The sequence below is a fragment of the Glossina fuscipes genome, unplaced genomic scaffold (genome assembly GCF_014805625.2).
Source record: "Glossina fuscipes isolate IAEA_lab_2018 unplaced genomic scaffold, Yale_Gfus_2 111, whole genome shotgun sequence".
Taxonomy (NCBI): Eukaryota; Metazoa; Arthropoda; class Insecta; order Diptera; family Glossinidae; genus Glossina; species Glossina fuscipes.
The window spans coordinates 3,283,164-3,304,902 of NW_023998454.1; the positions used below are offsets into that span (position 1 = coordinate 3,283,164).

Here is a 21,739-nt window from a genome sequence, read left to right on the forward strand (position 1 = left end):
ATTATTTAAGTGAAAAGTAGGTAGAGTATTGAGTGAACGGATTCGATCGTCGGAGAAATGGCACGCTTGAGTTTTAATTTAATTAATATTCACATCACATTTGTAGTAATGTTGCGTTGAAATAACGTTCAAACAAATAATGAAATGTCCTTTAAATTAACTTAGACTGCGCTGTTGCTACGATTGTCACCGTATAAGTTTGCATACAGCTCAAGGGCATGACATTATTTCCATCAACTGACGACAATGACAAAGTTGAGCATTGCTTTAGAGATTCGGTACAAAAAATAAAATATAGAATTATGTTTATAAAATATGAACAAAAACTTAAGAAAGAAAAAAAAATATGAAAATTATATTCGGCCGTGAGCGAAGTCTTCATACCTACCATTTTCACCGCTAAAAAAAAATCAAAACGCCGAAAATAAAACGAGCAAGAAATTACACTAATAGATGTGCTACACGGTGGCACGCCTTTTACCGATTTTGCCCGTTTTCACTATTAACCTGGCAGGCAGACAGCCAGTTACATCGCTTGTGTATTTAATACTGATCAAGGATACATACACTCTCCTTCGATGGCGGGTAAAAAAGAGGAAAAGAGGACAACGACAACAGCAAATCTGTTAATGTTCACTTAATAAAAATTTGAAATTCTTAAAACGCTGCTTTTAAACGGGTGTAAAAGTATGCGTGTGGGTGCTTGTGAAGCTTTCACCTCAAGGCAAATTGGTCGTAAGCCTCCCTATATCATTTTCTGCCACTAGTGAATAAAAACGAAAAACATCACTACATGCGCTGATGAAAGATTTTCCTCATCTTTCTCTTGTTTGAGCAATCTAACAAGAAAAACAAAAATAGGAGGCAGCTTTCCAAAGCTTTGAGTCGACATCTTGAACATAAGTCTTGCGTTTTGCGCGCAAAGTACTGTGCGGAAAGGAAAGGACTGACCAATTTTCTCAGTTATTTTGCAATACTGTTTTGCAAGTTATCATCGGAGGCATCGCACGATACATTCTCGATTTTTAAGTTTCAACTATTTTGTTTTTAATATTCTATATCTTGATCTGTAATTTTTCTTTGACTAATTTTGAAATCAAAACAAAAATACCGATCATCTTTTCAAAAGTTGAGAAGCTAAGCCAATCGCAAAAAGGCATGGCAACAATTTATGGACGAGAAATTTGATTTAAATAATTTTCCATCAACGCAGCGATTATTTCAGCAAAACGTCAAAAGTCAATAAAATGTGTTCGACTTTGATATTTTGCTAACACAATTCTTTTTCTAGAAGGACCCGGTTACTGTCGTATTAAACGTCAATTGCAAATGGTTTTCTCTTAAGTTAGCCTAGGTATATAATGTTAAGACCTTTAAAGCTAACTTGTGGATTTTTCTTCGTCAGACTTTGTTTTTTTTTAGTCAAGGTTTGTCGTCTTGCCTCCGATATATCAGGTCTCTCAATAGAAGTTTTGCATTAATCGCTTTGCAAACCAGCAACTTTTCTTTTTCTTTTCTCTAAAAAATTTAAGATTTTAATATTATAATATTTTAAGCAGACAGTCCCTAATATTTATATGGTCTTCTGGTGGCCGCTTCGACCCAATAATAAATACATTTCATATGGTTTCCCTTACGTTTATTTTAATGGAAAATGGCGCTTTTTAACTCACATCCATTTTTGTTGAGATGGATTCACCCGCCACTTTGAACACTATGTGTTTTCGGTATGTTCGCTAGGCTGCCCCAAGATATTTGTGTTAAAAATTATATGGAGAGTTTAATAATCAGCTGCTCTCAAATGCTCTTAAATTATGAATAACGGCCTTTCCATTCCGCAAAGAAGTCAAAGTAATTTTCAATATAGATTTAATTTCTACATAACTGAACGGATTTTTAAAAATTATTTTTTTATCTCATAGTACAACTAACTCGTGTTAACTCTTAAAACTGATATTGATTGATGCCTTAAATATTTTCAAAAACATTCCAAATTCATTTAATAGTAAGTAATACTTATAACCTATACTAGTTGCGGTACAGAGTACATCAAGTTTGTGCGGACGAATGTAACACGCGGAGAGACTAAGAGCCACGTTTTATTATACCGATGGATTCAGAATCATTTTCTGAATCAAATTTATGCCTATCTGTCTGTCCATCTATAATCTGTCAATATATATTTGTGGTCAAGCTCGCAAGCTTTGGGTTCAAGATCGCAATTTTAGAGATATTTCAACTTCGAAATTTGGTCACCAATCTGCTTCGATGCAAGTGCGAACGCTATTGAAAATGGTTTGGATCGGACCACATTTCCTCCGCTTACTATATAAAAAGTCCTATTTTGAAAAGTCATTACATGGAAAATAATTGTAATTTTCAAAATTTCTCTACGAAACTCGCTCTGTAAAAATATTTGGACTTACAACGTATTATCACGGACCACACGGTCTATATTTTGGATACCACCGCATTTAAGGATTTCTCCTATAGACGGGTTTTAATGAAAGGTATACCTTTACGTGAAAATGATATCTAACTTTGAGTGTATTATTACCAAAACGTGTGAATAGCTGTATTAGGCGAAGTGATTTAGGGTTTCTAATAATTGGCCTTGCCCGACTATAATCTTCTTAGTTGTTTTCTTTTGAATATAAACTCAAATGATGTGGTAAAAGTTTTGCAGTTGATATCTTAACCATACGTCTCTATAGTTTTTTTTTTTTTTTAGTTACTTATCTGCACTCTATTAAACGTTAATGAAGTACAGATTGTAAAAAATACTTGAAATTTTTTCTTAAATTAGATGTTTGTCTTTCGGTTAAAAGCCGATGTTTTTTTTATGTTGCTTTTTGACTTCCGATTGCATGTAAATGTATGTGTACAGGGGGATATATGTGTATATGTATAATATCTGTAGAATACTTTGTTTGACTCTTTTATGATGTTAGGGTTTCTAATTACATAGTTTATAAACATAGAAGACGAGTAAAAAGTAAAATGAACTTAATCATGTCATTACTAGCACTTGTACACTTTGCTTTAGATTTTTTTTCTTCTTTTTCTACGTACTTTCGACGTTGTTTTGCTTTTTTTCCCTCTCTCTAAGTGGTAATTTTTTTTTTTGCTTTTCTATTTTAAAATATTTAATTTCTCGTAGGATTTCTATGTATTTTTAATGCAACACAAACGATGGCTATTAAAGAGTGAGAAAAAGAAAGAGAATAAGATTTTTTTGTATGCGGGTGTGTGAAAGTATTTATTATCGCCATTCCAATAATGATAATAAATGGGTCAACATAGTATCTCAAAACCCAACTACAAATTGTGTATAGTAAATATTACAACTACTACTACGCTATGTATTATTATATCAACAGAAGAAGAGAAGAGCATTTCCCTTTTTTTTTCTTGTTTGGAATAAACTTGCATTGCTGGGTTTATGTAATTTCGTATTTCGCATTATTAAGAAAATATGGTAAACCGCACCGCACCACTCAGACAGCACCTATAACGCATTTTGAACAAAATACACATTCAGAAAATGTAATTTACAAATTAGTTAACTTTTGAGTAGTTGGTACTGTAAAAGCTATTTCTACTATTAATTTCATGAACAAAATCCTTGAAATTATTGAAGCAAGGTTATCGTAATGATGTTATAGCAAAGACATTGGCATGTGAAAAGATTCGTTTTCATCGGATTTTTACGCATAAGTTTGAGACCAAAAACTTGGTTAGCCTGCATGAAGAAGTATTACAGCATCCATTTAGTATCAGTGTTTACAAACTTATCCTTTATCCCTGACTTACATTCGTTCGTGTTAATTTACGTGGTGAGCAATTGTTGTAAATTTGGATCAAGTGTTGATCGTACTCTGTAATGTGTTGCTCGAAATGACACTTATTTCATGGGATTTCCACAAAACATATTTATTGGGCTATTGTTTATTTTCTTTGAAACATTATTTATTAAAAGTTGAACTCAGCAATTTATTATTGACTTTGGAATGTTTAAGAAAAATGAGTACTCCAAATTCAATTTAAGCAAATTATTACTCTTCCTTTCATTACACTCTAAATCTCTTATCATACAAACGTATATTAACTTTGTTCAGATGTATACAAGGTCGAAAAGGACTTGAAATAAACCCACATTTCATTAAATCGTTCATTCAGAATCACTTTCTGAATCACGTGAGATATTGCATCGATTTGTTTTGGCCCAAATACGACTGTTACTGAAAATGGCTTAAATCCGATCAGTTTTTTGACTACTTCCCATATATAAGGCCTTGTTGTAAATACTTGCGGAATGACTTAAGGTATTTAATGGTGGACCGTGGCCGGCTATAATGTTTTTACTTGTTTTGATTTTACTTTTTACTTCACTTTACATATATTTTTGCGTGTATGCATATACGCTTCGATGTGTGCCTGTGTTTTTGCCGGTAGAATTTTTTTAAATTGAGAAAATTTGTTTTTGTACGTTTGGAACGTTCTTGCTATGTTAGCGAAGTGTGCGTGGTTCTTAACGTTACATACTGTTCGCTGAGTTTGCTCGAATAAAATGAGTTCATGTATTCAGTCATGTGGACATTGTCGTGACGTCACGTCAGCTGTCAACTTAATAAAGAAAAAAAAATAAAAAGTCACAGATAAAAACTACCAAATGATATACGTAGTTATGCGTTTCATATCAACGATACTATTAAGCAAAAATTAATCCACTACGTCGTGGTGTCCACCATATTTATTTCGGATTTGAAACATTTTTAGGCAGATAATGTACATTTATTCGAGGAATTTACAAAATAGCTTTAAGATGTCTGCCTGGTTTACCTTATGATTAATAAGCATAAGATCTCAAAAAGATGAAAGAAACTAAATTCAATAATTTGTAACTTCGTTTGGGCATGGCCGATATTTTACATTTTTGAACGTAAAGAGTGAAGATTTTCGTATAGTAAATGTGAAAAATTTCTGCTCTCTATTCTTTATAATTTGAAAGTAATGACCAAAATACCATCAAATTTTGTTTATACAAAAGGAGTTACATTCAATTTATGCTTCACTGTGGGCTTGGGCCCTGACCAATTTGGCCCATTTTTAATACCAATCTGCATGCAAGTACTTCCAATGTTTCTACCAACTTTGCAGTCGACATTTCCATTTTTGCGACCAGGAAAATCTCAACAGCACACACTACATAGACACATAGAAGGACAGAGATAGCTGAATCAATTCAGAATTTCATGCTTATCAAGAATGTAAATACTTTATATGGTTTCTGCAGCTTCCTTTTGGGTGTTGCAAACAGTAGGACAAAATGAGTATACACCTCACCCTTCATTGATGGGTAAAAGAAAAAAGGAAGTCAGAGAAATTATTGACAACCATCAAATGAGAATTTAATAAATGTGTTTTTTATCAAAAATTATAAAGATGACGTTTATAAAAATTTGCCAGTTCAAAAATCCTAAAGTAACCGAAAACAGTATTTCTCTTTGGAACCTCTTTGAGTCGTTGAAAAATATTATTTGCGGACGTTTAATCAATTTATCAAGGGGTCTAATCAAAGATATGTGTCATTCCAACTGACGGGGTGCTGCAAAGCGCAAAATGTAGTCGTCGTTTTAATTTCATTATTGCATTATTATTGCTGAAATTACTTTGGGTGTAGTTATAGTTAGTGTTCAGTCGGTAAAGGCATGGGATGTGTCCGCTTCCCTGTCTCTTTCCCCATTTCTTTCTGTCCGTCAGCGTACTGCAGGAACAGGGGACGTCCCCTGAGTGATTGGTCATAGAATAAAAAACAAGAAGAAAAATCAGGTTAAGGTCCGTGTTTTTGCTACATTGCTGTCATTCATTAGAACCCTTTTATGAAATGGTGGACAAAGAAGAAATTCAAGTAATTCAAATTTGCTACAGCTAGTTTTTATGCCCAACCATTATTATTATCGATAAATCGGTATCATAAATTATTACAAATTTTGGCATATATTAGTCCGTAGATCATGACGATACTCTTATGCGATGACGTCGAAACAATAGACCAACTTGATCTCAAAGTGATACACTTAAGTTTTATACCCTGTACCACTGGTAATATAGGTTATAAACATGGACAAACGTACATAGTAGTCGAGTAGGTAAGAACAGCGACTAACAAGTCAGTACTCGCAGGTTCAAATCTGATTTCGGTGCAGATTACTTTGGTGGGTGAGTGTTCCGTCTTATATCATTCCCCTTCTTCATTTCTTTTTCTTTTTGGCCGTCACCGTGTTGCACGAGTGATCGGTTATTTAAAAAAAACAAAACAATTATTATTATGCAGATGCGTCCTTTCCTATGCCGTGGGAAGTCGGAGATATACGCATAAAAGTCATTATAAAACATACACATTTAAAACATGTGCTTCTTTCTGGCTGCCACCGTGTTACACGAGCAGGGGATATCCCCAGAATAATTGATCTTTTGTAAAATATACATATATACAAATCCGAAATACTTCTAAACTTTCTTAAAAAATTAACAAAAGTTCTCTGCCCGTAATTGGCCAAGGAGCGTGAAACAATGTATTCAACATAAAGGTATTTTTAATCTACTATGAAAAAGTAATTAATTAACATTCTTTGCGTAGGTTTTTTTCCCCTTGATTTTCTATCGTTTTTTTTTTTTACAAGCCTAACAATAGTGATATAGTAGAAGTTACACCGAGGTGGTACGCGGTCAAGTATTTAAAAAGAGTTTTGTAAGAGTGAAACTCAACTTCTAAGCATGCCATTTTTCAAGGGTTTACTCCATCTTACTTAATTCATTTCTTCTTTTTTTTTTAACACAAGAAGTTTAGTTCGCTCTTACTATTTGTATTGCCAGCTTTATGAGCAATTCTTGTGTTGGTGTAAGTCAAGAAATTCAATTCTTGTGTTTAACTTTGCAGTTGACTAAATTTAAAATTGTTCTCAGCTGCTTTACTTTAAGGAGCTTGAAAATGTTTGCTTTTCCTGTAAGTCATTTGGTGTAGAGGAATAAATGAAATTTAACTTTCAGGCACAAAATTTTAGCCTAACCCAGACTCATAGTATATGCAATTTATTTGTCACTTCCCCTCTCTGCTTTATTCTGCCTTTTAGCATTTGTATAATTTTTTCTTTGTTTAACATTTGTTACTAATTGCTTTCTCTATAGTTTTTCTAATGGTTTGCATTCTGTCTGTCGGTAACTTTTTTCAGATTGTCTACGTTAATTAAGTAAAGTTGATGGTAAAACTAATATTAAAGAACTAAATTTACTTTCATTTATAGTTTTTGCGAATTTCTAATCGGATTTTTACTAACCAACGCCAAGAGCTGTTAAAGGCCCGTTTCATATCCAGCAATTTGTATAAAATATCCCTTTTAGGATTTAATTTTAAATTTTAAATACATTATCTCAAATTAGATTAAGTTTCGTCGCTAAAACTTTTAATACTTTAACATTTCTTCAAATATTCTAATGTTTTTCAATTTTGCTCTCTTATAGGAGAGAAGGCCTACGTTAACGGCCGTAGTGCATTTTTGTTAGTTTGCGACTGCCATGCTCTTAAGCAATACTACCAATTAGGGAATTCTAAGCTTCATTGATTGAAATGAACTTCACATTGAGTCAACTTTAAAGTTACAAAAAAGTTAAGTGTTTTTTCTCGTTATCAACTTTTTCAAAAGTGTTTCTGCAAAGACTTTCCCCATATATCTAATCTAAATAAAAGTGTCTTTCCAGTTTGCTTCGTGTTAATTTGATCAAACTACACCTCTGGTGAATTTTCTTTGTATTCGTAGTCTATCTGAAAAATAATAAGAGTAAAAGACTTCATTTGTAAGCTCAAAAATGAAATTTCTTATTGCAGTAGTTCCAAGAGTGTATTGAAGCGGCAGCTTGGGTGGCGTCTAGATGATTTATATTAACAATAGGCAAGTTGCGAGAAATTCTTACAGACAGGATCAAAGGTTGCATTAAGGATTTTCTGATGCCTTTCTTACTATTTGAGTATAGCTCCTAAGACCCTTAAAGGATTTTCTACATGTTTTTTTCTCTTCTACTCTAAAACTTTACAATACTACTTATGCATCTGTATCACTTTTCGCTTGGGCAAAGCAGCTCACAACAGATCAACTCTCAGCCGCGAGTTTTACGTTTTAATGTAAGCTTGAAGAACAAATAATGATTTTAGTTAATGTACATCCCTCATTTCTTTATATGTTATAATACTCCTCTCTTTAGTGTTTGGTAAATTAGTTTAATTCGTAAACTTTGAAAAGTTCCTATCTGAAAGGATGTGTTTTACCTCAGATTTTTTCTTTGTTTTATATTGGCGCCGTGATATCTTCTCATTTGTCTATCGTGATCTTCCTTAGAGAGGTTTAGTATTAGGGCGATGCACTTAGTCTACTGCGTTCATAAGTGATAAACGATTTTATTGTAACACGTATGCAACATGTTTTGTTTAAAAAAAAGAAATTTTCGTTTTGGGCATTTATTGACAATGTTCCCTCTGTTGTGTTCGTTTGTTAACAGCCATGTTACTGAGTGGTTTCGCTTCGTTGCCTTAAAACATACGAACACTTTTTGCTTTCTTTAGAATCTAGACTTTGTCTTTCCGTTTGATCTTAACAACACTTCTCTGTTAATTTCCGCTAAGACATGTACCTCCGTTATCAAAAGAGTTCGTCTATTGCATCGCACTACATTGGCTCTGTTTGTACTTTCGCGTCCGAGTTTGTTTATATAGTTTATCATATTGCCTGTTTGTTTCAATAAATTTTCACTCCGCAATTTCCTCTACCAATTTATTTGGCAAATGTTCGGTAACTCGTTTCACTTACTCTTGGCTTTCGTTACTTGTGGCAAACTATATTGCCTCGCAGCGATTTTATATTCTTTATATAATTCTTGTACACCGATTTCATGTTGCTTCGTGAACTCTTGGCTATTTACTAGGGCATGATTTTGCTTAGAAAGATTTAATTTTCTAATCTTCAGCTTCTTTGACTTTCTCTTCTCGATGGCACCTTTCTTTACAATTTATTCGAGTTCTTAAGGCCCTTTTGAACGTTGATGCGAAGGATTCTTCTTTGCGCTTCTCGATACTATCAAGCAGGCATTCGTGGGCGGCCGCATTTTTTTATGAGGAATTTCCATTTAGGGATGTTACTGGACTTTTCAAAGAGTGCAGCAGACAATCGTCTGCAGCAACGAGTGTGAAAGCTCAGAGATTCATTACGCTCATTTTCGCAATGAAAAATTATGGCTGAATTGGAGGGTAATTTTGCTAAGACGAAGTGCAAATTGTATACGATTTTCATGTTTAGTTATAATGTTTAAATAATAATATACATAAGCCTTTAGCAACTGCACTGATTTCTCTTATAGCTTTATTTATATTGCTCCTCCCACATGGGCGCTTTATATACAAACTATGAAATAATTCAATCTAGTTATCATACAACTGTTTAGTAAGGATATGTCCTGACACGATTGAAAAAAAATACTTGTTGCTATAGCAATGCAGCAGCGCTTTACATTGACTTTTGCTTTATTCGGATCGATGATATTTGTTGGTCGGGAGAATTTCTCTTGATTTAATATGAAATCTATTGCTAAAGTCTTTATTTGACACGGATTTATGTTCAGGTTCTTAAAGGTTTGCAAAGGGCTATGTTTGTCTTCACTCCACTTTCGTTCTTCAAAGTCTTCTACGTTTATTGTTGTTAATATTGTTTTCTATTTCTTCGGACTTTTTGCTATTGCTTGTGGTCTCCTATGTTTGCTATTTATTTATTTAACTCATGTTTAGTTTAAGGAAATTGCTCGCATCAGCATATTTCTAAAATGAATTTCATATATGGATGTGCGTGCAACTTTGGATGTTTTACAGAAAATCTATTAATTCTTTCTCTCTCTGCATTTCAGATTTGTCTGCTGTTGATGTCATCCTCCGTTGCACAGGGGAGTATATAAAAAAAAAAGAAAAAAAAAAGAGCATTTTAGTATTAAACACATGAATGTATATCTATGATGGAAAATGACTTTATGGGTTATGGACTGTATATAGAGTGTTTTTCTTTCGGAATTACTAAGCTTACCATTATATTGTTTACTCTACTAATGTGCTGATAAATGTGCTGATTTTTCATTTAAAATCATACATACATACAACACATACCATACTTGTATTTATTACGACCCCGAAGATAATTGGACGAGTGTTATGTCTGTGTTATAACTAAATGTGTGCAAGTGTTTGAATTGTTTGCAAGTCAAGAAAATGGAAAGAATATGAAAAATAATTACAGCAAGCAAACACTAACAGGGTTTAGCAAGTTAACTGAACTGACTACAGCGTCAGCGATCAGCGTGTGTTCAAATAATTTCTAAAAAGATTGACTTTAAGAGTTTTGTTAATTGACATTTGGCTTAAATTTAATTTTAATTAACTAAAGCTTTTTCAACCTTTTTTCACGTTTTTGCTGCCATCAACTTGTAATTTTTGGGCAACAAAAAATTACTCAAGTTTGATTAAAAATATACTTTTTAAACGTTAAGAAATTAAATTAATTTTCTTTTTTTACTCTTCAATTGAGTTGCATGACTTTCAATTATAATTATGACAAAATAAGATAAAAAAACAAGTAAAAGTGAAAAGTAAATGGAAATTCCCTACGCAAATGCCTGTCACTTAGGTAGTCATGTACACCTTGTGGTATAAAATAACTTGTCTAACAAAGATTACAAACTCTTTCATATATGTTCTATGCATACCTATAAGTATGTTTGTGTATGTAAATAGATAAGAGTGTGCATTATTGACTGCAGGACTTGTGAATACCTTTGTTATAGAAGTGAAAAGACAGCTTGAGTAGTATTGTGTACAAATGCACGCATCCTAGCACGTGCACTCTAGCTGTCATAACAGACATGAAGACGCCTTAAGTCTTCTGTTATTAATAAGAAAAAAGAAAAGAGAATTCAGTGTGCTTTGGCACAGTCTCACACGGACATTTATACACTTATTTCTTTTTCATATAGAATATAATAAATCATATTCCCGTTCAATGTGAAGCAGTTGTAGTAGTAAAAGCCTGAAGTTATGCTTGCTTGTCTATGCTTGGGAAATGTTAAAATATTTGATTTAAATATAGCTGGAAATCTACTTTCTTTCGTGCTTATGCATTGTGAGAAAGCGCTTCATACAAATACGCTATGTACGGGGCGTACGTATATACACATAAAACCTTGAGCTAAATCATAACATTAGATTCGTGGTTTAACGTTAAGAAAAAAATTTTAAAAAAATGCGCGAACTTGTGAAATTGTGAGTTGTGGCATAAATACTCTGTGCGAGTATTATTAGTAGATAGAAACGAGAAATAGTAAATGAAACTTACCACCCAATATGCCAGTCATATAGCCGCTGGCATTAGTGCGTGCTTTTTTCATTAGAGCTTCATCAATAAGTAGCAGACGTTGCGAGCTGAATGGATCCGGTTTGACTGGTCCTTCATACAAACTCATATCATCGTGATTGCGGAATAAATTGTGACGTGCTATTACATCTTCCATACCGGCACGATGCAGTTCTGGTATTAAACGCAACCAAATCGATAACTGATGTGCGCGATAATGATTTTTAATCCGTGGTTTCATACCTAAAAATAAAGTAAAAAAAAAAAAAAGGTTAGCTTAATTGAAAAAATTCAACAAAGAAACTGATACAACGAGTTTATAGATCGCCTTGTGTCTTCAGTCTTCAGGCTTTTTTTTTTAATCTTTACATATAAACTGGTAATCATTTGGGCACATTTTAATCGACTCACAAGGTTAAAACCAGCATTATTTGGCTGCAGATGACATAATCTCCAGCGACTATATTAAAAGGGTTAGAACAACAGCAGACGAACATTATTCCAGGCTACTAGGTCGATTAAATAATATAATCAAAAATAGACGGTCGAATTTGAGGAAAAAAGGATCCATCACCGTGGGGCCCCACCCTATTTGTCGACCACGTCACAAGACAATTATGTGAGTTTGAAAATGAATCAACTACAAATGACGGGTTTCTGCGAGGATTCCTTTTTTTTGTCATTTTTTATATAAGGACATTGAATGGGGCAAAGTATAAATGGCATTATTCGACAGGTGAGAAAAATTTATAAACTCATTGGATATGGTTTACGGATTTGCACTTTAATTTTGTCAATGTAAGTATGCGTGTACACATGTACGTACATACATTGCAATTCAAAATATTAATTATGCATCGATCAATAATGAAACTGAGACATTGAAAGAATATTTTTTCTTTGTGCAAATTAGACTTTATTCACCTGTATATTCTGTCTTGTCGTAAAGCAATTCGTCTATACCCTCAAACTACATTTGAGTCTTCAAATTAATCTCGTTATTTAACTGCAGAACTTTTTCTTGAAACATTCTCTGCTGATTTAAGAACAGGTAATAGTCGCTTAGCAACTCGAGCTTCAATATGCGCTTGTAGGTCTCGACCAGTAATCACTGTATCCATTTTGAAAATTGCTTTCTCATGTTAAAATTTTCATGCCAAAAAATGATTACTTGTCTTTTGAAACAGCTGCGATGCCATCTATGCCTTGCGACTCCACTTTTCGACTATCGAAAATAATTTTTTATTTTGGTGTTATGTTTTCCATCACAGTTGTTTCATGAACACAGGAAATTAGAATGTTTTTGATTCTCCCGAAAATAACAAAATTGGGTCCGCTAACATCACTCGTAAAACTCTTATCAGATGAAGGAAAATGACATGAAATTTGTGTGTTAGATCCAGGAAATGCGAACTCAAAATTTTTTATAATCACAAGTTTTTCATAAATTGTTAGCTAGTGCATAGACATTTACATATTTGAAATTTACAGATTTGATTGCTTCTCCACTCATTTCTCGAAATGAACATTACGCCAGTAAATCTTGATTTTAAAGAGCCGGTTATCATCGTAATAAATAATACGAAAAAAGAAATTCATAACGTGCACACAATGTACAACACACAAAGCATTAACTTTTAATCAAACAATGCGCACAAGGCCGTTCTCTTTTCTTGTGGGAAGTAAAACTCTCGAAAAAAAGTAAAGTTTTCTATAATACTTTTTATATCACAAAAAGAAATGGAAATTTTTCCTGAGAAATCTTACCTATTTCCAGATATTTCTGATGTAATGGATCATAGTTTTCCCATATTATACTGCGAAAGCGATTACGTTCTTTAGAAGCTGGCAGTATAGAGTCTTGGCGATGATGTTCATTTGGATTTCTAGAAAAATTTAATTGAAAAGTGATTACGAAAGATAATAAATAAGAGCAGGAACAATGAAAAGAAAAGATTTTATATTGCGTAATAAGATACTTGTTACAAAGGCTCATAAAAGATCGGCGGCAAATGAGGAGAATTTTTATTTTGTCTCTGTCATAAATTTTCTCTGTTGCTGTTGTAGTTTTCGTGGTTAATAGTTTCTTTGCGTTGTATCGTCTTTGCTGATTTTTCTTTCCTCCAGTATGTAAAGCTTTTGATTCATTCTAAGGATAATTTTTACACAGAATCAGACGTGAAAAAAGACACATTGCCTTGCATACACAATAGTGACAAATTAAAACGTGCATGATTCGAGGAAAATACGAAAGTAATAGTAGGGAAAACACTTTGCACAATGCTTTTTTATAGTTATGAGATATATGCATGCTTCTGCAAAAGCCTGCCTCTGTCTCTCTGTCTTTCTCTCTGCGTTTCTCGCCGTTTCTGTGTATGCACATAAAAATTCATATGTATTTATTCTTTTATAACATTGTAAAGCTTTGCCGTGAAAGAAATTAGTTGCCGGTCTTTATAGTTATGTATACTTTTATGTGCTGCTTGTTTTGTATGTGGAAGCCAGCTAGCGAAGCACTTGACTATTAAATGGTTTTTACTTGAGTTGTATATGAGCGTAAAAATTACCACAGTTTTTGTTCAACTTGCGTCAACAACAACAAAAGCAGCAATAAAATCATAGACAAAATAAAGTTTTCCTAGCACAAAAAAATTTAAAAAAAATTAACTTTTACTCATCCGTACAGTGATATGCGTGCAAAAGCAAAAAAAACGGATAAAAATTATAAAACAGGTAAAGCGTAACAGCATTTGTGACACTTTATGGCTTAGTTACGGTTTACATTTGCTACACGAACGATGACATACAATCAAGCAAGTCTTTGCATTTATTGCCAGTGAGTTAATAATAGCACTTACCCGGTTCGGGCAAAGTTGGTCCAAAAAGTAATGACCGCTTCGGAGAGTGCTATCTCGGATTTCGTATAATTTTGAGGAAAATGACTGAAACCGTCTACGAGAGGTGCTCCAAATATGTAGGGTAAATCTTCTCCATGCACTGTGCCCATACGTTGTGGATAGTCGCCATCTTTCGTCTGATAATCGAAGACATAAAAATAACAACGTCCTGATTGTGTTGTATATTGCGTAGAAGCTGAGATGATACCACCAGAGTTACCCAAATTACCAATTCCACCAGCCGATGAAATAGGCGGTGGCGAGTTAATAGCAAATATATCAGCGGTACGTACAATGGGAGCAACGAATTGAGCGTCGGAAAGAGCTGCCACGGCAGTATCTCGGGTATTGATCGGATGTTGAGATGCACGATCCCAATCAGTATATTCATTGACAATCTTAAATATAGAAAATAAAAAAAAAAAAAAATCATTACGGGATACTTTATAAATTCTTTACAAAGTATGGAAAAAGCACCTTAATATATTTATGTAGACATACATATGCACTTAAGAAAATTTCAAATAAACTTATTTCGGTTGAAGCCACCTTTTCATATAAAAAAGCGCCAACAATTAGAGCGGACTATACGACTACCTTTACGTAAAGAGTTATTATTAAAGAAAATTTTAAAGCTGTCTATTGAATCTTTTGTTTTTTTTGGCTTTTCGCGAGCACGTCCCAGAGACGACATTTGTCAAAAGGTTGTAAATAATCGATAAAAAATTTTGTAATTTTTTTTTTTTAATTGCATGTATAATTTACCATTTACCCAAAACGATAATAAGCAAATATTATAGTATATCAAGATGAGAAATTAGCAGAGGTAATAAGGTCCCGTTAGAGACAATATAGATGGCAAGTTTAAGCAAAAAATGTATGTAAACTTAGAAAGTTCATTAAAATAACTGAACGAATAAAATTAAATTCATTTTTAAATGGACGATCCAGTGCACGGCGTTTTCAATCTTCCTGCTTCATTGCATCCATTCGGTAGAGATATTGTCAAGGAATTTACGTGGTTACCCAATCTGACTAGAGGAAGTGGGTTGAATTACATTTTCAATGAATGCTAATAGGATCGCTGTACCACCAACGCACGCTGCAGTTAAAACATTGGTGACGATCGGAAAATCTGAAGTGAAAATTGCTTGTAGTATTGGACTTAGAACGCTTCCCTGAGGACCTCCTTCAATTTTATATATATATATATATTGGATCTGTCAGTTTCATAGAATTTAAGTAGTAAACACATAGGAATTGGAAGAAATGAGTTAAGTTTGAAAAGTAGCTCATCGCGCCGGATCTTATCGAAGGCTTTTCCCCCATCAGGGAATATACCGCCGGAGTAATTTAAACCGAACTGATGTTCAGGAATAAGAACGCTTTGCTGTAGAACTGAAAGTATTCGTCTGGGCATGTGTGCAACCGATAAGTATTAGTTGATGTCCAACTAACCACTCACCATGGCTACGACCAACGTTAACTCTACCGCACTGAGAGTGCTCTTACTTTGTCGTCTCCTTAGGCGGAGATATTGTTGTTATCGCGTATACTGTGCGGAGTTTGTGCAGATCGTTTTTTATTATGGCTGTTACTACAATTATTTTGCTCATGTTTGTTCAGACGAATTACCGATGAAATTTGCAAACCCGTCTATGTCTTTCCAGACGAAGCTCATGTATTTGTATCGAATTATTCATATTTTACAACAATTGTTATTGACCAAAACAGTTACATCGCAACTGTCGAGGCACCACCTTTAAACCCGGCACAATAGACAATATTTGGGCACCTCTTTTTAATTTTAATAATGTGTATTACCAGAATGAAAGAAATACGTCCTCGCAAAATCTTTTAATAAATTTACACACCTTAGTGACACACACAAATAGCACAGCTAGTTTCGCACTAGATAGATTTTATATGTACGATCGTTCTACTGAGTCAAAGTGTTGCTTGTTATTTACTTATTTTGTTGTACATTCGTTCGTTTATTTATTTTGTTTCTTTTAGTTCATTTCACAATTTCAAAAGACATAAACGTAGAAGAATGGATTCGACTGTTCAGGTTAATATAGCAATTTTAAATTAAATTAATCATTTAAAATTACGTGCAATTATAGTGTTTGTAGGTGTTACCGCTTATTTTATGTATATATTCACAAAAAAAGAAGTCTAGGCCTTTTGTCACTTTAATCTATTCTGCAGTGTGTTAGGAAAGCTCCAGAAGATTGTAAACAAAAAAGCACGAAGATAATGATCGCTGAGCAAAATCCACTAAGGACATACGCATAGCAACAGATAAATGGAAAAGCTAGCAACAAAATAAAAATTAGAAAAATGTGAGTGAAGAGAACAAATGGAAAAGGAACCAAGAGAAAGCGATCGAGAAAGCATGAAAGATAAACCAGTGATAAGAGAACACGAAAGAGAGAATATGAAGAGATATCTTTTGTTCAGGTACTATCGCAGGTATTTGTGATATTGTGTCAGAGTTCGATCACCTTGATGACTATGCAGCAAAACAATTTATATCGAAAGCATAGCGAAGATGTTAAGATCTGAAATTCCGATTACGCGCTTGATGGGCCAGAATTCACCAATGCAGAATAAAACTAGGAGGAAGCAGAGGAAACCAAACGAGTAAAAGAAAAAACTTTTCAGTCGCATTCTGAATGCCTTTACAGAGACTTCACAAGGCATCGGTTTTTTTTATAAAAAATATTGTTACTAAAGACTTTTATTGTGACTATTGATTAAAATACGAAATTTGATATAAAGTTCAAAAAACCACGAGAACAAAACATATCAATTTCTCTTATGATGAGCAATCGGTCACAGCGCCAGAAAGCTTCTTGGCTTAAAAAAGAAAAGGAAACGTATCTTAATATACACTTTGTACTCTGATCTCTGATGCGTATTTCCATTTGTTATGAACATAAACATTTGAAAACATATTATACGCCTGCGATAAATGCAAAACATTGAAATGTTTGCTTTTAACACTCGGCTGCAACTATATATATAAATAAATTTAACATTTTGTATAAACTTTTAAAGTTAGTTACCAAGAGCGTAAATAAAATTGAATTTTAGTAGAGCTTAGAAATGGCGAATGTATGTGCGTCTGTGAAACACTTCTCCAAAAAAACGTAAATTGTATTAACCTTTGACCTCAAATTATACGCATCATGTGAATCGCAAACGTACACACATTCGTTTTTACCTTACTTGCCTCATAATAATTCGCTGTTTGTTCAAAGCGTAAATCTTTGTCATAGCTAAGCCTTAATGACAATGAAAATTAAAATGTTCTCTACTGTATATATGTTATGTATCAGCGAAGCTTGCTAATGAGTATTAAGTGCATGTGTAGCAGTAATGTACGTTTATGTGTATTTGCTTTATTGCAATGGTTCTCAACTGTATAATTAGTTTCATCTGTTATGAATTAAAGGTATATATATGGGCGGAAAAGCGGGAAAATGCTTGGAAAGTGTTTACTGGCTTCCTTCTTGTACTCTACTATGCTTAAACTGATACATGTTGACCACAAATTTTTGTTTTAAAGCTTCGGAAAAGTAAGGCACAAATAAACCAAACGCGAGCAGTAATAAAAATACAAATTATTATAATTTTGAAATGAATTGTCACACACACACAGGCATATGTACGTATACATGCATTATATACATTATAAAATATTCAAGAAATTCACATTTCATTTCTTACATATTTCTAATTGTATGTCTGATATGAATTATATCCTTTTGCATATATAAGTGAGAATAATATTATTCTGTATGAAGTCATACAGTTTTCTAAGGAGTCTGCCTTCTTGCATGCTTTCATGAATACATATATAAATTGTTTGTCCTTTATGCTTATGCAAATATGCCGTGCGAGTGCATACACATAAATACACTCGAGTATAAAAATCGCAACATATTCGTACGTTTTCTCTTTTTTAACGTTTTGCGTCCATCTTTTACTCTGTACGCATTATGTGCAGCACAATAATTTAGGTTAAGTGCTTGTTGCTAAGTAAATATACTTACGTATATAAATGTCTATGTGCCTAGGCCTGTGTATATGTGAGTTGAAAAATAAATATGTAGAAAATTTTATGTTTGTGTACATAGACATATATATCTATTGTATGTAATACACCTATTTATGTAAGCAAGTTGATATGTGTATTCAATGTTATTTAAGTATGTTGCAATTTTTACTGGGACTAATGCAAGGACACATACATTAGAAAACAAAAATAAAATGGTTTTAAAATAGCGGTATATACTGGGTAAGTGAGTATGAAACCAGACTTTGCTGATAGAGAACATATAGGTTTGCAGCTACGACATTTCATAGTTTGAATATTAACAACAATAAGCTATCATACCAACACCCATCACGATACAAAAATACTTTTTCTTACAACAAGAATACCGAATTTTGTGCCAGAAAGTATTTTTTTCTGCACGAACAATACAAAGGAAAGTCTTTTTTGCGACATTTACTGATTGGGGATAAAAGGCAGGTCTATTGTGAGAATACGAGGCCTAAAAATTCACGGGCAGATCTAGGTATACCGCACCGTATCAAATGCGAGACTGAATTGCTTTGGCAAGAAGGCGATATTCTTTAGAAAGAAGTCGGTCGATCATTACCTAATGAAACGGTTAATATGAAACTTTACTAACAACTTTTAATCGACTTGAATTGTTTGTTGTTGAAAAAACAAGCGTTGGAAGCACTCAGCTGGGAACTATTAAACCGTGAAGCCTACTTATTATATTCGAGTCTTTCGAATACCGCTTTTATCAACGGGATGCTTAATTGCTAAGCAACATACGACTTGTACGATAATGGCTTGATTACTGGTCTGCCGCAAGAAAATTGCAGTATTTTTGCAGTGAAGGGATTCATTAATTACGAGACAGATAGGAATATTTTATCGCACAGGGCAATGATCTGGGTAAAATAGTTTTGTCACCATTTTCATACAATAAATGTTTTATTTTCTACGCCAAACATTCCAGTTTCATACGTAAATACCTAATACATTTGTACACATATGTAGATCATGTGGTGCGTAAGTATGTTTATTTATTTCGAGACCATTGAAAATGTTAACGGCCTCAGTGCATTTGTAAACTTTCAAAATAAAACCATATGAGTTCTAAGGAAAGGATTTTCACTGTTTATGCAAACATGCATACACTTACTATTCATTTATATGTTTGTTTGTTCTCTTACTTTTTTCTTTTTACACAGATTTGTGTTTTTATTTATTTTTTTACAAAGAAATCACTCGTAAGGACAATCAAACTTACGCTCGACAACATTTTTATAACTACCGTAAATATTGAAAAAGTGTTTTGTTTTATATTCATTTAAGTGCACAGATGTGTATGTACGAGTTTGTAGGAACCAAAATAAAAAGTAAAACAACTAAGAAAGTTATAAACACCCTAAAGCGAATTTTCCCTATCACTACGCCTTACATCGCCTTTTATCAAATAAATGCAAAAAGTTTGCAGCTTATGTTGGTCGTTCGCTCACGATCTCTCGGAAATAGTTTAAGTCATTTTCGGCTATAGTCGTTGACAGCAATAAACTGAAAATTAATGCAACAGTTTTTGTTTTTTATGAGCGAATGAGCGAACTACTTAAATTTAGAGTCACAAACTAACAGACGTCTGCAAGAATCTCTACACTAACAAATGAACACTGTGTTTGCCGTCAATCAAATATATATTTGATTTGTCGAATCTTCGAAACACCGTTTTTAGTTGCATTTTCAACACTGTCAATTAGATTTTACATTTTAATTGATATTGAACAATAAGAAGTCTTTAATTTACCTGCTTTAGCGCAAATCATCTTGAATGAAAGAATTTCAATTATCATTGCCAAAGCAGCAAGTTCGCATCGATTACCCGATTGTCTCATTTTGCAATTTATAGAAAAAAAAAGACTTAAGAAAAAAGGGATGATATGCATACAAGACACCCTTATTTAATATACATCATTTTCCTCCCGTGTTATCTCTTTCCTCTGTTCCACTCATTCAATCGACGCTAACAATGGCATACATTCACACAATATAAGATCAAAAAGTTTTGTTCCCAAGACAATTTATAAAAGTGGCCGGCGAATTTTTAAAATTTTGTGTATTGACAATGGACGAACGGAAATGGAAATGAGAAACGATAGCAACGATAGTAGCGTTGGTAACTGGTGCTGCCGAATTATAGTTTCTAGTATGCTGAAGAAGAACAGCCTTCTGTGCATGTCAGTTAAGTTGGCCCTTCTGTGAAACCTTCTTTTAGCACCTATTCCAAATGAACATTCGGTAATTTACTTCATATCTGGTTTAATAGAATTACAATCCGCCGTTTGAATAAGAAAAGAGAATCGTTTGGTCCCAAGTAAGTAAGATTTTCTAAATTAAAATTGTTTTTACTGACTTCCAACATCTTAGTTGCCGTTTTAGAAAACTCGAAAGGATCTCCAATGACAGTACAATTTTACATCCACGAAGTTCAACAAGGGATAAATAGTGCCAAGATAAAGCGATGCTTACTATGTCTCTTTGCTATGCGCAAAAGTAGCCAGGAGCCTACCACTGAAATCAATCAGTCGAGAAAGAGTGTAAATATTTTACAAACATTTACGTACATTATTTATAATATTAAATTTACTTTCACATGTGTATGTGTGGTGAGATTGAACATGATTTGCGTTTTATGCCAGATTTGTCTTGCATGAAACGCTACGCCACGAATCGTATGCGCGCATACATTATTAATAAGCGGCTTTATGCGGCCGCATGCATAATTCAGCATTAAACCAATACAATGTATTCCATACAAAGAAATACTTTTGTGTTTTCGCTGATGCGTTGGGCTATTTGAATTTTGCATTGATTGATTTGTCAAATTAATTGATGGAAACCTAAAAACATTTTTATATTCAATGGCTCACCAAAATAAATTAAAACAAAAGCTTGTTGAAGCGTTTAATCGCCATAACAAAATTAAATGTAATAAATATGTACGGGTGTAAAAAACATGGAGACACACTATATTGCGGTCTTTGCAAAGTGGGCTTATATGTAGGTCTTGTATATGCATATGCGTACGTGTATATATACGAATGCATATATATTTATATCTACAATTTTTATTGAATGTTATAAATCTGTTGTTTTTATTTTTTCTCCTCTATACAAAGAGAGGAAATTTTATCAAAATTTTATCAATTTAGTCTCCGCGTGCATACACACAGCATACAGCAGAAGCCCACTATAATAATGAATGTTGCCATTGTATTTACGGGTATGTGTGTGTGTGTGTGTGTGTGTGTGTGTGTGTGTGTGTGTGTGTGTGT

General features: G+C 33.4%; 1 protein-coding gene across 3 annotated transcripts in view; it reads right to left on the reverse strand.

The window, feature by feature from the left end:
* LOC119638975 (neuroligin-4, X-linked) overlaps positions 1 to 21,739 on the reverse strand; it is a 120,653-nt gene that overhangs the window by 78,387 nt on the left and 20,527 nt on the right. For all 3 annotated transcript variants that reach the window (XM_038036135.1, XM_038036136.1, XM_038036137.1), the window contains exons 6-8: positions 14,303 to 14,739; positions 13,212 to 13,330; positions 11,427 to 11,687 (exon numbers count right to left, since the gene is read on the reverse strand). In XM_038036135.1, the coding sequence (XP_037892063.1) occupies positions 11,427 to 11,687; positions 13,212 to 13,330; positions 14,303 to 14,739 (817 nt within the window). The remainder of the gene's footprint in view (positions 1 to 11,426; positions 11,688 to 13,211; positions 13,331 to 14,302; positions 14,740 to 21,739) is intronic.